The following is a 17,616-nucleotide window of genomic DNA, read 5'->3' as shown; positions in this document are numbered from 1 at the left end:
TTCCGGCTGACTCCGTGACCCGACTCCAAGATAAGAGCACCGATCCATTTGATTCTCAACGATTGTGTCAAGTCGAGACGATCCAATCGAGAGTTGAAGTAACGAGTCCCCGACTTCCATGCTCCTGCGGAACTGCTAACATCGTTCCGGGCCCGATTTTATTTTGTAATTGAAAAAGTCTTCCGGCCTTTATATGCGAAGGTCATCATTTAAAATTGAAATTATTTGTGTGATTAACCTCTCATGTTATATCATACATGAAGGGATTTTCTAGGCGTGCTGCGTATATCATCTAAATTTTCCTTGGTTCTAAGACTATTTTTAAATTTTAACTCTGTGGTAAATTTTTCATACTAATATAATCTGAATAATCTTACAATTTAATCAAAATTGTAACAGAAATCCATGCTGTCCTACAAGCTAGCATTACACTAATTTTCTATCAGATGCAATCAATTTTCAGTTTGACTTCATCTACGCGGCCATCGAACCTGGCAGTGCAGTGTATCAGATGAGAAGCAAAAGGGCAGCTTTGCAGTCTCTCTTATCCATTGCTATACATGGACCTGTTGGCGCAGACTGGTCCATATTCCAACAGTGCCGCTCTGTCGTTGATTGCTTCCAGAGCATTCCAGGCCTTTACGCCTTGCCAGAAATTCATCGTTCCATCACACTCTTCGGCACGGATCAGGTGTAGCGTCCTGCTGAGAACCTCTAGGTGGTCTCTCGTTCACTAGACGAGGTGTCGCATGATACCATGAGCAGGTGTCATGATCCATCTTCGCTCCTCATTTGCTGTGTTTGTTTTCGATCGACATCAAGTGACCATTTCAGAGAACATGCAGTCGGCAACTGGGATATTGACACTTTTCCTATGCCTCAAGATGAAGCAGTATGAGAGCAGGCATCCAACGGACCCTTTGAGAAAAATTTAGATAAGGAATATTACAGCGAACTCGTATACAGATCTCGAATTCGACTTTGAATGCTCTTCTGAATGGTCAGTGATTGGTGATCAAGCTTCACGCAATCGCACTTATGTTCGAGTCTGCGTATCTGATTTAGAGCTTGTATCACTTTGGCGCAATCTTTTAAGGGACGTGAAATGGTAAAAAAATGTCTTCTCCTTCACTAGTTGTTAAATGATATAATGTTCACCTTAAAAAAAAGAGATTGCATAACAAGCGAAGTGTGTATTTTGTTATTTCATTCCTTGATGTGTTTTTATGCTCTCGTATTTTTTGTCTCAAATAAATTGTTTTCAAAAACTCTCAAAATCATCGAACACATCCGTTACTCTAAATTAAATATTGATTCGTGGATTCAATTTATCCAAAAATATTAATTACAGGAAAAGTAATACATTTTAACTATATATAACCTTAAATGCTAATCTTACAAACATCAGCAGAAAAACATTGTATTTCCAATCTTATTAACTTGCTATCTCTATGGGAGTTGGAACGAAAGTCTTCATTTTAATTTTTGATACGATCCCCTAGCAGAAAATTATGGAACAAACTTATTCATTCACAGAGTTCAAACTGACCACATTCAATGCTAAACAGAAGAATGCGAGGACAAGTGTGATGCTCGCATATAAGTGGAGCGATAATGATTTAAATAACTCTAGTTGCGTTTAATTATAACGAAAAATAATAAACCGATATATTTGTAGGAATGATTGAAAAATTCGAGACGAATTCGATATTAGTTTGATTAGGAGATTTGTAATATCCAATCGTATAGTATTGGGAAAATGTCTTCATGGAAAAATGACCACATTTTATGAAAAAAACGCAAAAAATGACTGACTATCATCTGACCACATCTCAGATATTCATATCAATATTTATTTGGTTCTCTAAGAGATCTCATATTTGGTTCTCTAAGATATTCATATCAAAAAACATTTCCGAGTATTCACTATTCACTGCCACGCTCAGCATAAATTGGCCCTAATTCTTGGCCATTTCTCAGCGATTATTCGGGTATTGCTTGAGTGATGGATGCCTCAATTGAGCAGACATAGTGTGTTGCTTCGTCACCCTCGGCGATATAATCCTGGACGTGAATAGAACTCACGCAGAGCGACCGTCTACAGCGCCTCGACCTGACACCTCGAGCGCGCTTTTTGCATTGCTATTTTGGCCTTTACTTGAGGCTGTTTACAGCCGCACTGTTTCTTTAGAATATAAAAATAGTGGCTGTTTGAAGCTGCACTGCTTCTATAAGGAATTGACAACATTTTTGCTGTTTTGTCCCCACTACACATAAAATATAAAAAAATATGGAGGCCTATTGTCAACGTCTCTGTATCTAAAGTAGAAAAATAATTGAACCAGTTTGTATCCGCAATATTCCTAGAACAAATTAAAATTTGAGGCTGTTTGTGTCAGAACTATTTTCTAAAGCATGTAAAAAAGTAAAGGCTGTTTGTGCCCGCACTATTTCCAAGCATGTAAAAAAGTTGAGGCTGTTTGCGTTGTATTCAGATTTTTCTATATCACTACTTGCATCTGCCGTGTTCTACAATAAAAAATTGCAATGTTGAATAAATTATTCCAATATTATTTTAAATGTAATTCTCCTTTACAGAACTCACACAAACCCGGAAGTCACTTTCAGTAGTCCCTTGACTGATTATTTGCCTGGCGTCAAGTTCCAAGTGTTAACTATAATGATATGGTCACTTGGTCTGGTTAATATAAAAGAAGTATTCACCGCCCTTGCGCCCCATCTTAACTTTATATGATCTTTCTTGACCATTGGGGGTCCATGTACGGAATTTGAAATTCAATTATTATTGTCATGCAATAGTCCTAATCAATTTGGAAAATTGTTTCGGACTGTTTTGCAGAAAAGGGGTGGGTGAAAAAGGTGGAATACGACTTTGAGAACAGAAAGCCAAAATTCTCAACTTCTTATACTTGTTTCCATGGATAGACAAGCTGGAGGGCTTAGTAGCCTATGCGATTAAATGTTCGTAGCCTTAGAAACTGTATGTGCTCTGCCACTGCTCGAACCTGTCTCCACAAAATAAACCCATATTGGCCTTACCTCCACACTTACCCCGGCTCTCCACTAAACCCAACCTAACCTGACCATTTGGGCATTAGCTACGGAAGGTGGAGAGACGGGGTATAAGTGAGGAGGTTGGGCTCTGATGAGTTAATTTTTTTGTGACGTGGGGCATGATAACAGCAAAATATTTGGGCCGCATTTGTTGTGTTTAAAAACTAGAAATAAATCAAGCCAAGCGGACGAATATCTCTTTCTTACTCAAAGCTTAAATTAGAATCACTTTTTTCATCATTGTAAATTTTTTTAGTATATATTCAACAAAATTCATTTATCCCACTCATTTGCACGTGATGTCCCGGTTGCTGAATAAATTTTGTTCAATCTTGCAATGGGATTTCTTTCACTACTCAAATAGTTTCAGAAAACGATGAAAATACTAGACTTTCCATTTTGTTTTATTGATTGCCTTCACCAATTAAATTGAAAGCTTCATTAATCCACTCACCAAAGTTCAACTCTTTGTTTCTATCACTCCTCCGTGCTGCTCTGTTCCATCGTACTGTTCCATCGTACGCGAGCGGCCAGGCAGCGAGGAAGAAATATCAAGAAAAGCCCGGCGTTCTCTTCTCGCAGCATGCATTAACTTCGAACAAAAATCACGTCAGAAAATACTACGACCTGAACCCTGCGTTTCGAGATTGGTCGTCCGTGTCCTCAATGCTATTCCTACGGGACTTGCTCGACGTTGAACTCAAACTCGCGCGATCGCGAACGATCTCCAGCCATGTCGATCCTAAATATTCTCTAAGCTGCTTTGCTGAGGATTTTTTGTGCATGTTTTATTATAGGGGATATTATTTAGAATTATGGATGTTGGTACACTCCAGGAAAGATGCCGCGTGTGTATGTATTCGTGAAAATTCGGCGTGGTTCTGTCCGAAATAAAATGAAATTAAAATGAACTATATACTCATTGTTGTTAATTAATTTTGGACGCTGCCTAATCGATAACAATTTTAGAACAATTTTTAACATGAATCTCATTAATAAAAATGTACGCACATCACCGAATATAGATTATATTCAAATTTTCTCGCCATTTTGTTCATCTTTCAAGATTGAGAATTTTAAAAATAATTTTAGAACTGATCGATGCATATGAACTCAAGAGATTCGAATTAGAAATTTTTAAGCGACACGAACTTGTGCATATTAAATTATATGCTATAAATATTCGTTATTATGTTGCATGGCAAGCCTTAACTATTTACAGTGTTCTCCTTTTAATCTTGAACGTTAAATTAACAATTTTTCATATTTCAGGTCATCGAAGGAATTCCAACAATGTGGGCTTCGGCTCAAGGTGAGCACATTTCTAGAATTTAATTATGTCATGGCTTAACCAAACATATTATATACATAGCTATAGTTTTGTGAATAATATTATCACATAATTGCTTCCGGTTTTGAATAAATTACATTTTTTCTACGTTTTCAGCGATGGTGTACTTGCTTTTGATAAAAAAATTGCTAAAGAGCCTCAATTATGGTGACTCTGAAGCATTAATTTCGACCATAACTATCTCTTTATGACAGTTGTAATGACGGTTAATTACAACTGTCATTCATCGTATTAACGTTAGACGCCGAAATACCTTCTCAGTATTATTCCCAATATATATTAAGATATATTATCTGTTTAATCATTAGCCGTCATGTGCGAGCAACGGTCATTAATTATCAGCTAATGGCTTCTAGACGGTCACTGGTCCAAGGCATTTTTAGGTGCAGGGGTCACTACCCCTACACCAAATATCACCGAATCACAGTCATTGTTATTTAGACAAGAATAACTGTGTTTTAATATTTAATTCCTGACTATCGGTCAGTATATATCATTCAATCTCAAGTCAATGACCACATTATCCTATAAATAGTCGCTGTCTTTCCTGTAAACTGGCATTTTATTTAATCGTATGCCAGTGATCTTTATCCTTCAGTAACTGTCCAATGGCCGATTATATTCGGTCACTTGCACCAGTCATTGTTACTGGCTTTCAAGACTTTATCTCTGACCACTTGCCAATTTATTCGTTCACTAGCTCTCTGCGTTCATAATTGAATAATTTGACTACTGCATTATATTATTTGATCGCTGAACACCTATCTTTTATCAGTCGGCCACTGGTTGTTCATATGACCCAGTTCCTGACCACTGGTCCCAATTGTCCAGCTACAGGCCACTGGCCCCTATTCTCCAAGCAGTCACTGGCCACTGGAAGATATTATCAAATCACTAGCCACTGGCCGCTTTTATGTAGTAACTGGCCATTGGTCCCTATTCTCCAGTCACTGGCCACTGGCCGCTATTGTCCAGCCACTATAGGGACTGTCCATTATAGGCTTTCTGACCGGTCACTCGTCATTGTGTCGGGATTTGGCGCTCGGCCATTGTTGCTGCCCAGACGCGTTCACTCTCTGAAAGACGCCAGCGTTAAAACCTGCCTCACGAGGCTCCATGCGATACCAGAACCTGCCTCATGAGCACTCCATGCGATACCAGAACCTGCCTCACGAGGCTCCATGCGATACCAAAACCTGCCTCACGAGCACGCCATGCGATACCAAAACTTGCCTCATGAGGCTCCATGCGATACCACAACCTGCCTCACGAGGCTCCATGCGATACCAAAACCTGCCTCACGAGGCTCCATGTGATACCAAAACCTGCCTCACGAGGCTCCATGCGATACCAGAACCTGCCTCATGAGCACTCCATGCGATACCAAAATCTGCCTCACGAGGCTCCATGTGATACCAAAACCTGCCTCATGTGCTCCATGTGATACCAAAATCTGCCTCACATGCGCTCCATGCGACTCATTATTAACCTGCCTCACGCGTGCTCCATGTGATATCACATAACCTGGCTGAAGAAAAATTGAAAATTGAAAGTGCTCATGGCTGCACATATGTAATCCTTTTCATATCGTAATTTTCGCCTGTGCGATATAATTTAAGTTAAACTTGAAGTTTGGCATGAATTTTGAAATGATTATTGATTGCAAGTTGTGAGTTTAAGACGTACTTATGAGTAGCCTCGTCTACTACAACCATTTATTCAACACGAAGAAAAAGCTGATATTCTACGGGCGTAAAAATATAGATGACCGAACAGCAATAATAAAAGTATATATAACACGAATAATGATGAGAAATATCATATATTACATGAACATAAATAAAAAATATCAGACGTACCGCGAAAACTGATCATAAATAATCTACAAAACTGACTCTAATTTCAAAACCTACCGTATATAATTCCAGTTGCAAGTAATTTATGTTGTTCCTTCATGCTCATTCGTAATTTTATTAAAACATTCACGATAATAATAATTCATTCTTTAATTTGAAAATTCAAGTTATGTTCTTGTATTTCAGTTGAAATTTTAATCTATTTTATTAGGAAGAGAGCCTCATTTTCTTAACAAATTTCACCACCGAAATTTTACACCGCGCCGATGGGAAGGATCAAGCCACGGGCCTGGAGTCTCTCGCTGTCGTAATTATCCTTATCTTTACCTGGCCCCGGATTCCAAACCGAGATAAGATAAGAAGGACTCGTCTCTAAACACCTCTTCATCTTGATAGCGTCTCCATCTCTATTCAAAACTTCGGCCGCGTTCAAAAATCTCTCAAACAAATTTTCCGGGCAATTGTACTTCAAGGAATATTTATGATTTTTCCAGCACCGATTTTTGTTCTCATTAAGAACGATAATATTTCCGTTCACATCTCTTTATTTTTATATTTTTCAATGACGTTGTTTTTCTATCTTCTATCCCATCTTTATTGTAATGAGTAACAGAATTGTTTCTTTTTCGACCATCACTGTTAATTGTTTAATCAATATTCACTTGATTAAACACTTTTTATTAAACAATTTAATTTAATTAAGGTTTTAATTATAATACAGAAGAGTTTGCATCAGATATTTTTTCCTTTAAATCAACATCTATCGAACTCCTTCAGCTGGTTTCCCCGGAATGGAACATCACCTAACGTAATCTCCCGAGATGCCTTCAAAAATATTCCTTTTGGCGTCCAACTAACTCACGAATTCCACTCTAAGAGAAAAAATAAGAAACTGTTTGCTCGCTGTCCAGTCATGTAGTAATCCGGGTGTGAAGCCATTACGAATAACTGAGGATAAACAAGTTATTATAGTGATTATTCTTATCACTGATCGCTCACCTACGCAGAGCTCGACAAACAAGCCTGTCGAGTCACCACGACAGCTGCATGACTATGCAGATTTCGTTCCACGAGTTTTCTTATCTGAATTATCTCGCAAGAAACTAGAAACGACTGATAACCGAAGAAAATTTATTGAAGATTTTCAGGATACGTCGCAGAAAAGATTCGCTAAGAAATTTCTGGATAGTAACTGTTTTTCAAATCATTACTAATGATCACTTTTTTACTAGTTTATGTTCTTCTTCTGCTGGTTTTCTAGGGCAACCACCAAATTATTCTTATCATTATTGTTAGCGCTGCGAATATCCAGGATGTTACGTGACGAACACACACATATGCAAAAACAATAACTATTTTGAGGAAAATTCTTATATATGGAGATTCTGACATCAAACTAACAGAATTCTATTGTATAGTCATATTAATTATTAATTAACAAGGTATTAATTGGAATACTTTTGTGGTTTACTACCATTTTTGGAACTTTAAGTTTGTTCTACGCGGTGCATGGATATTATTGATGTTCCTGTTTGTAACCGTACTTCAAAATCATCAAAACCGTACTTCACAATTACCATAAAGCATTTAAAAAATTTACTGTACTCAAAGTACCGTATCGAAGTATAAATAAAAAAGTTATTTACATATTTATGCATTTATATTTTTTATTTTATTTTTACTTGAATTGCCTTATACGAAGCCACGCATTAAGACCATCAAAATTACGAACTCTATGGAAATTGAGAGACCGGTAATAAGCCGTACTTCACAATCGTTGATTACATATTACATATTTTACGGTAATAGAAGGAATGCAGTATATATATAGGAGCGTTGAAAAACTATTTCTAACGGACAAACTAGACTGCTAAGGAGCAGTGCTTAACCACCATTCATTGACTTATTAATGATCTTATTTTATTAACCTTAAATTATTCCTCATAATCATTCCTTTATTCTTTCATAAATGATTGTCTTTAGCTACCGTCGACGGCCCTCCCTATAGCTGTATCAGGGAAAGCGATATCGGCGCTCATCGTGGAAGGGATTAAAGCGACGAGCCGCTCTCGAAGTGCCTGATCACCGCTGATTGGGCCTGAATTGACTGATTGGAGCTGCGCCAATTATTGATCGTAACGCAATTTTTGGCTTGGCGGGGATTAAACGCTATGAGGAAGAGACGCTAGGATATGCGCTATTGTGCGCCGGTAATTAGACACTGTAATTCTTAATTGAGGACCTGGAACACTAATTAATTTCAGAGAAATCCGATGGAGCCACGGAGAAATCTGTAGGCCTGATGGAGGTGACCTGTCGTGTGCCATTTATAGTGATGACGATAATCCGGATATTATTGATAATTTAGTATTAATGCCTAAATAGTCTTTCCGGGAATGATAAAATTTACCGTTGAAAGCAATTTTGTATGATTTATAACTTGCCCACAATGAATATTAATCAACGATTCTAAATAATGTCCATTCCAATTAATTTCTTAATAGTTTGTGTTATTCTTTACCATTTTTGTGTCCTTTTTAGCGCATTTTCTCATTTAGGGAAAATAAATGCACTATTGTGCTCGCCATATCCGTCCGTCTGTCTACGTCCGTCCGTGACTTCACGTTTTCGTCGACGAAAAAATGCGCCCTCTGTCACTCACTGCAGTGAGTACTGAATTATATTTTATCGGAGTCTTGACCAAAAGTTCAATTGTGAAGATTTTATCATATTCGCACCCTTGAATGAGGATACGGTTAAAAATTTTTTCAATGAACTTCTGCGATTACGATTCTCTAAAAAATTGTTAATACATTATTTTTTTAACTCCTCGTTGCTGTTGCGCATTAAGCTGGTTCAGATTAATCCCACCATACATCCCACGCTGAAATAACGTTGATTGAACGCTGTTCAACGATATGAACTCGCTAAAAAAGTTGATTCAACGTCAATCACCTGGAAATGCAAAGGTCCGCATACGGCGGTGAAATAACGTAGATAGAACGCCGTTTCAACGAGATAAACGCGTAACAAACGTTATTTCACCGTCATTTGCCAGGAGGTGTTCTGGCTGGCCTGCCTGGGGCGGCCGTGGGCCAGTCAGAGTGCGGCACTCAGTGATGGCTCTCCTGAGGCTCAGCACAAACACACCTAATTGGATTTTTATTAGGAAGCATCAGGGGCGCGTTAGGCGCACCGCTTCACACCCCACGGGCGTCACTCCCCCGCCTGGTCCGAATTTTCCCAGCTTGTTTAATTTAATATAAATAAGGCTACTAGAGTGCAAATGAATTTTTTTATTATAGCAGGTATGGCTACAAGTATACAGGTGAATTTTAAAATTTTTTCCGTATAATAGCAGGCATGTTGGTAGGTGAGAGATGTCAGCGTACGTGTTTTATTGTCATTGAATTCAAGTAAATCTGTGTTTCTAAGGGACAGAATAGATCTTTTTATAAGAAATTTAGGGCTTCTTGGAAAGTAAAAGCTCTATAGGCTTCCGGCCCATTTTAGGGGCTCGTATTTATTCATCGACAATTTCACTTGTCTATTAGCGAAGCGTGAATATTTTTGTTTTTATATTTTCCATACAAAATAGCTATTTTTGATTTTTATAAGGAGTAAAATTGAACCAATTTTTCCCACAGTTTTTGAAGCTACTATACTTGAGTTTTATCTAATTAGATTTCACGATAAAATTCATGCGCTTTTTATCAATTTCCTAAATTCTAATTAAACACGAGCATTTTCACCGTCCTTCACCAAAAATTTTGACACGTTATCAATTTTAGGTCGACCAATCCAAGCTCGTTCGATCAATCGCTTGATTTGCTTGTTTTAGCCACATGGCCAGCACAGGACACGTTCTCCTCGTGCCAATATGTTGGCGTGTGGCGCACATGTGGGGCATGCCATGTGGCTGTGTTGCTTCTCATGCCACTACAAGATAATTGTGTTTAGACTGGCAAGCTGTGCCGCTCTCCTCAGCTCTCGTCTGCAACACGAGCGATATTCTTCTTCGGTGTAGTTTTTGTAAAAGCCTGTAAAAAATTTTTTGTAAAAGCCTGTAAATTCATCGATATCATAATGAGAATTTTTTTCACAGTTTCAACAGGTTACAATCTATCGAGCATTACTTTTTGAACACGAGAATATATTTACCGAATTTACGGTACGTTATATACATGCAACTATAAGTTACAAATTTATCAATTTATTAAATTTTAAATATTGTTTTTCTCTTCCATATATAGCAAAATTTTACTAATAATGTAATATTCTCTATATAATAATATAATCTCTCTTTAAAAAAACTCTGCATTTATTTAAATAAATTCGTATTGCACGCGTGACAACATTGCTCCTCAAAGCACTTCGTTCCACAACCATGGCTGCAGCGCCAACTTTTAAATGGCACATTAAATTAACTTTCATTTTAATATTTCCCAAATTCTAGGCCTGAATGAAAGCTATTTTAAAGAAGCTTCTTTCAAAATTTTTCATGAAAAACTCAAAACAGTCACTGTTTTATTCGCTTATAACTGCATATTTCCTATTTTTAGGTTGGCTTGAAAGTTTTATCGCCAAATTTCAGGAGTTTAGCAGTTCGTTGGTATTATTAAAACACTTCGATGTTCTATTTATCTAACGTGCCTGATACGCTTTGCCCTTATTATCATTAGCCTATTATCACACTCCATCGGCTTGTACTATTTGGACGTATGTAATTTAATATTTAGGTATAATTGATTAATTGAATCTTGATAATGTTCTTAATTACAACATTCACCCAGTCCTTTCAGTTTTTTTAACATATGAGGATTTAGGTTCACCAATACCTTTTTTTATAATCATAAGCATATTGAAGCAAAACCCTCTGATTCATATTGTACTTATATATATTTTTCCGACCTTTAGCTTGTTTTTCTGGCAATGCGTCCATGTTCAGTGTACTCAAAGAAACAGGGGAGAAAAAATAGCGATACACCTTTTCTCATGCGCCGGTCACTCTGACCCAGTTTGACACAGCTAATGGGAGTATCCCATTCCTGCTCGTGCTGTGGGGAAGAATGTGAGTCGCTATTTGGGCAACATGGCCCATTCATTTTTCTGAATGTGGCTGGCAATCCTCTCGCGTGGCCACGACTGATAAGCGAATCTCGGAACCACGCAAACTGCAACGAACATAACTCGCTTCCTTCTTCCTGGTCAGTCTTATCCTCCATCTCATGCGTCCGTTTTTTCTGTTTTCCCATTCCTTCGCGAAGTCTCGGTAATTTCCGTCCTATTCAATTTAATTACTTACTCACTTTTGTTCCTTATTCATTTTTATTCCCTGCCACCATGATTAAAAATACACATTCCATTTTTCCACCCCATTCATTAATTAGTTATTGACTGAATCTTTATATAGACGGACTGTTATGCAAAGTTAAGATACTTAATTGCCTCACGCATCTCCATTAACGCAGATTATCTTAATACAATTACATTACTTTCCAATTCACAATAAAGTTAACGGCTCTGAAATTATTCACATGTACAAAAATCTACTTACATCGTTTAGTTTCTCCGGACGCTAATTTCATATGAGCGCAAGCTAAAAGCTAACATTTTCATCAGCTTTACATTAATGAGCAATTTCACACTAATCAACCTCACAAAGGCTATAACCTTCGCCCAATATGAAGCACAGCTTATTCATCATGTAGATACTTTAAAACACAATCAACTTTAAAACATCTCACTGAGCTACGGGTTAGACCATCCAGTAGCATCGCTGCAGCAATAATCGCTTTAGCCATCACACTTCTGGTTTTTGCTGCACTTCCTTCATTCTCTATTCATTGTGTTCTTGAATTTTGCTCATCTATATTTCCCTTTGCCTTGTCATCGTTTGCTGTATTCATTTGAAGTTAAAGGATGAGGGCAACACATGAAGGCGCCGAGTGTGCATGCGTCTATCGTCCATCTGACTGTTGAATAGCTAAATTTTCACACAATTTTTAAATAATTTAGATTGTACATTATTTTTTATTATTCTTTTTTCCGTCAAAAGTCATTTATTTCATTTTCCAAACCTGGTCACTTAGTGCTTAAAAAGATAACATCTGAATTGTTAAATTTTGCGGAACATTTGACAATTATTGTGCCTGCTTTAATTTTCAATTAGCAATCAGACTCCGGATTAAACTGGCATATTTTAGAAGCTTTTCAACACGAAAACCGTTTTTCACTAAAACAAGGTCAGTCGTTTACGGGCTAACGTACAGCGCAGTAAGCTTTGTATATTCATGTTTCCTTTAATTTTCCATTGATAAATAACTGATTGAAAAAACTTTTATTTATCACTTTGAACGAAATATTGGAGGCTCAAATTAGTAGCGTTATCACGCGAGCGTTTTGTTCCTGCAATGACAACATTAGCCCAGTAACCTGAGTCAACAATATAGCAGGCAGCCATGGGAGCAGCAGCAACTAACTGAATAAGTTACACCACGCAGCGCAAACATCGATAATGGCAAAGATAACAAAGACAAAGGGGAGAGATCTGGAGCTAGGGGCACATGACGGACCCTCTTTCTCACCAAGAGCCAAATCAAGACGGCAATATGATTTTTTTTCCGTCGATGACGCGTATCAATTTTTTAGCGACATTTCCTGCCACGTCGAAAACCTCATGATAGACTAAAGAGTTACTTAAGTTACTAAATTAGATTATTTTTATTATTATTTTTCTTTAATAATTAGTGCATTATTTATAAATAATAAATTAGTCATACTACTACTAATTGATAATTAAATATATTACAAATTAAACAGAAATAATCTCATGATTAAAATTTCTTCATAAGAGTATTTTTATGTGACAAAGCCATAGGAAAAGTCTAAGCTACTATAGGAGTGTTTGCTCGATAAATGATAGGCTTGTATTCGACAGGTTCAAATAAAAACTCTAGTTAATCTTTTCGCATTACGAAAAAGTTTGCCTACCTTTTTATGCTCAAAGTGACTATTTTTTTAGGAAAGTGACATTGCTTTTGGCACGATAATAGAAGTAAAAAATTTCCAAAATAAAGCACCTTGAGACAAATCCGGGCAGCAATGGAGCATTTTTGTGAACGCGATGAAGCCAGCAACTAATTGAACATAAGGAATGATATGAAAATATTTGACAATAATAAAGTACTCGATGAAGTTTCAAGTTCAGATTACTTCAGAAAATTGATCGCTTCATTAACTATAGTTTCCGACATGCATGCTCGAATTTTACCCCTCGAATGCGTAGCTCTACGGCTTGACTTTTTATTCCTATTTGTTCTATAGGATTTTATCACTTCTTCCCGAGTCATCTGGTGAGCGGCAATCGGAAAACACAAATAGGAGAAATCCCATTCCTTCAATGCCAATTCCATTGAACTTAACTGAGAAATCCACCCTCTTCAATTTTGTGTCCGTTATCTTAGGGGAATTTTCCAAACACTGTAAGTTTAGCGATCATTCCGGCGAAGTTGATTCACTTTGACCATCGCAAGAGCTTTATTGATTTCAGACTTAGTTGGGATTTACATCTTCCCCTATAACGGCGACGCCATTAGACTCCCGAGCCTAATCTTGAACACAGACTCTAAGCCGCAGTCGCCGCCCGCTCTCATATATGTTCTGAGCGTCAACTTATTTTCTGCATCTCTCTGCTCCATCTATCTAACTTCTATGTACCATTTATCTAACCTTTCTGCACCATTTATCTAACCTTTCTGCACCATTTATCTAACCTTTCTGCTCCATCTATCTAACCTCTCTGCTCCTTCTATCTAACCTTTCTGCTCCATCTATCTAACCTCTCTGCTCCTTCTATCTAACCTTTCTGCTCCATCTATCTAAACTCTCTGCTCCTTCTATCTAACCTCTCTGCTCCATTTATCTAACTTCTCTGCTCCATCTATCTAACCTCTCTGCACCATTTATCTAACCTCTCTGCTCCATCTATCTAACCTCTCTGCTCCATCTATCTAACCTCTCTGCTCCATCTATCTAACCTCTCTGCTCCATTTACCTAACCTCTCTGTTCCATTTATCTAACCTCTCTGCTCCATTTATCTAACCTCTCATCTCCATTTATCTAACCTCTTTGCTCCATTTATCAAACTTCTCTGCTCCATTTATCTAACCTCTCTTCTCTGTTTCTCTAACATCTCTGCTCCATTTATAGAACTTCTCTGCTCTATTTCTCTGCTCATCCAAATCCATCGTTAAATTTATATAACAATTTCCGTGGGAATTTCCTAATTAAATGAAGGTCCCTTATTATTGTCCTCTACCTCCTTTAATATAGTTCCTTTCGTATTTCGCGCTCGTCTGTCACACTTATTTGCTTTTCTCTTTTGGTTACTGAGTATTTCAAAATTTTCTTTCGTGCGTATTTGATCCGGAAAGACACTATAGGCATGTCAAAGAGTCCGATCATCATTATTATTCTTACTCTTCTATGTTTTAAAACGCTATTTTCATCTACAGACTTCTACTTTGTGCGTGTTTTACTGCGGTTCGACTAATGTGCTAGTATTAGTACTAATGTGTAAAGATTCTGACATGTAAGGAATATTAGAGAATATCTCATCCCCAATGAAATGGTCTACTTTTCTTAATAAAATTTTTCCATGTTTGTATATGGTAGCTGTATCATCGTACAATACCGGTCTACTAATGTAACCACTATTTCATATGAACCATTTTTTAAGCAGTTCACAAAGCTCCCTTCAACATCAAAGCCTCAGTGCCGCTCGTAATTCGCCCAAAGTCTTCACATGATAGGGAAATAAAATCTGTAAACGCAATTTACCAAAATGTTGTCATTTGATTTTGATAATTTTGCAATTTGATTTTCAATACCTTTATTAAACTGAAACAAAAATCTTCATGAACGAAAGGATTTGTCAATTTATTTGTTTGGGATCATTTGGTTGCTGCCGCACGGGTCCCTCGGCGTACGCAAGGCTTATGAATTGGCAATGAGGGCGAGGGCAGCGCAGGCTGGAAATGCTGAGTGGGAGTGTGGGGACTGAGTGGGAGTACGTGTTTAAAGCCGGGGAACAGAGCCAGCGAGTGGGGACCGAGTGGGAGTGCGTGTTTAGAGCCGGGGAACAGAGCCTTCGAGTGGGGACCAAGTGGGAGTGCGGGTTTAAAGCCGGGGAACAGAGCCTTCGAGTGGGGACCAAGTGGGAGTGCGGGTTTAAAGCCGGGGAACAGATACCGTGTACCGTGTAGGTTTCAATGTGCAAATATCTCTGGAAAATGTTCTGGAGCTTAACCTGAAACGGAAAAATATTACAGGACATGAGTGAAGTTGTAGAGAGTAACCGGTGTGAATGAGGGAATGAGATGAGAACGCAACTGCGATATCAATTGTGAAAAGTTTTTGGTGTATACCGAGTAAAGAAATGGGAGCTTAAAAAATTTGCCCGAACGAATGAAATGTGCAATTAAGAATCACGCATTGATATGCACAAGTCAAAAGAAAAGTAGGAGAGTTGTGATGAACTGTTCAATTAAAAAAAATGAGGTTAGAATTTGCTCAATGAAGCAGCCAGTAATTAATCTATATATCTAAGAAAATTGATTGGTATAATAATTTTCTAGTAAGTGTCATCGTGTTTCATTTAATCGGAAAAAAGTGCGGGAAATTCGTACGTCACACTGCAAATAAGCGTAAACGGATTTGTCTGGTTAATCAGCAAAAAATGGTGCTTAAAAAATTATTCGATAGAAATACGATGCCTCCCTGACGAAATTACGCGTCAAATTACGGGTGAATTTTCTTTTAATCAATAAATACTGTGTAATTCGATGAATAGTGTATGTAAATAAATGTAATATAGTGTAATAAATAATAATAGTATAATAAATAAATAAATACTAATGTAATGTGAAACTAATATAGCATTAGTTTCAAAACAACAATATTAGCAAAGACTGAAGACAGCTTCAACTAAGTAATGAGTGGGCAATGACGGAATATTTGGGAAGGAAATGTGGGGATTGTGTGTAGGAACAGGACCGGGGAGCGAGGAGGGACAGAAGGTGGCAGGGGAGTCAGGAAGACTCTTCGGGTATTAGTGCAGCACCGGAAAATTGGCCTCGTATTTTGTTTCACTAAAAATTCATAATTCGATTCTGATGAAGGGAGCGAGGGGGTCGATCTCTTGCTGATGCGTCAGGCTGATATTCTTGCTGCCGGTCCTGGTCTATTGTCGCGACTCCTGCGCCTGTGCGGCGCTATTATTTATACTTGGCTTTTGTTGCGCTTGCACTTTTCCAAAATTGTGTTAGAAAGAATTTAATTCTTCAGTAAATTGTTAAATGAAAACGGAATCTTTAAACAGATCACATGGTCCATCATCGGTATCATCGGTAACAGATCTCATCAGTCCATCGGTAATTAGGTAAAAAAAAATAAAACTTTCACAGTTGATATGTATAAAATATTCAGCAAACTTTCTAGATCCTGTGAATATCGTCCCTTCGATCCATCCACGCTGGATTGAGTTCATAGATCATTTAAGTCTTGCTTGCATAGTGTTAATAATAAACTACCGACTATACAACGCGCTCAGTCTTTCGATTTATTTAAAAATTTTCGAAAATTTTTGATTTAAAGTTATTGTTAATGAAGTGCAATTGTTTGCAGAAGTTAGCGTTTCTTTTTAAATATTGCGGAAATTTCAACTACTCATGACCACATATGAACCACCTGTAATTCTTCATAAGGATTAAAATAAATTTCAACATTATATAAAACTGTGCAAAATTTACTGATATTTTTATTCGCTAATAATTTAAAGTAAATGCTGCACCAACAACATCTTAATTAAGTACAACTTCTGTTACTTTGCATTCTACATCAACTATATACTTGTACTCGCAAGGTTTCCCGTTGGCGTTTAAGGAAGCCTACCTAACTTTTTTGTTGAGAAATGTTCACTTTATTTTATGTTATCGACTGTTGTTACAGTGTAGGGCTACAGACACCTGACCCACGACTCCCCTTAAAAGTCTTCTTTGCCCTCACTCACGTCCCTCGCTCGCACCCTCGAACACTTGAGGGTTTTCACTGCACCCTTGCTTACTTGTCACGTTATTGCAGCCATCGCCTTCATTCAGTAGTATTTCTTCTGATCTCTACTCAACACATATTTTACCAGTCTATTTTATAGCGCATTTTCTCATTCATGGAAAAAATGCCCTATTGTGCTCGCCATGTCCGTCTGTCTGTCTGTCTGTCTGTCCGTCTATCCGTCTGTCTGTCTGTCCGTCTGTCCGTCCGTCCGTGACCTC

The 17,616-nt window shown here is 37.6% G+C and overlaps 1 protein-coding gene across 1 annotated transcript in view; it reads left to right on the top strand.

The window, feature by feature from the left end:
* LOC108674566 (homeobox protein OTX2) overlaps positions 1–17,616 on the top strand; it is a 42,747-nt gene that overhangs the window by 8,876 nt on the left and 16,255 nt on the right. Inside the window, exon 2 of the mRNA XM_047881128.1 lies at positions 4,348–4,387. Coding sequence (XP_047737084.1) covers positions 4,369–4,387 — 19 coding nt within the window. The 5' untranslated portion in view covers positions 4,348–4,368. The remainder of the gene's footprint in view (positions 1–4,347; positions 4,388–17,616) is intronic.

This window comes from Hyalella azteca, unplaced genomic scaffold, assembly GCF_000764305.2.
Source record: "Hyalella azteca isolate HAZT.00-mixed unplaced genomic scaffold, Hazt_2.0.2 contig7125, whole genome shotgun sequence".
NCBI lineage: Eukaryota > Metazoa > Arthropoda > Malacostraca > Amphipoda > Hyalellidae > Hyalella > Hyalella azteca.
Note: the sequence above shows the minus strand (reverse complement) of the source record. Positions and strands in the feature narration are given on the sequence as shown.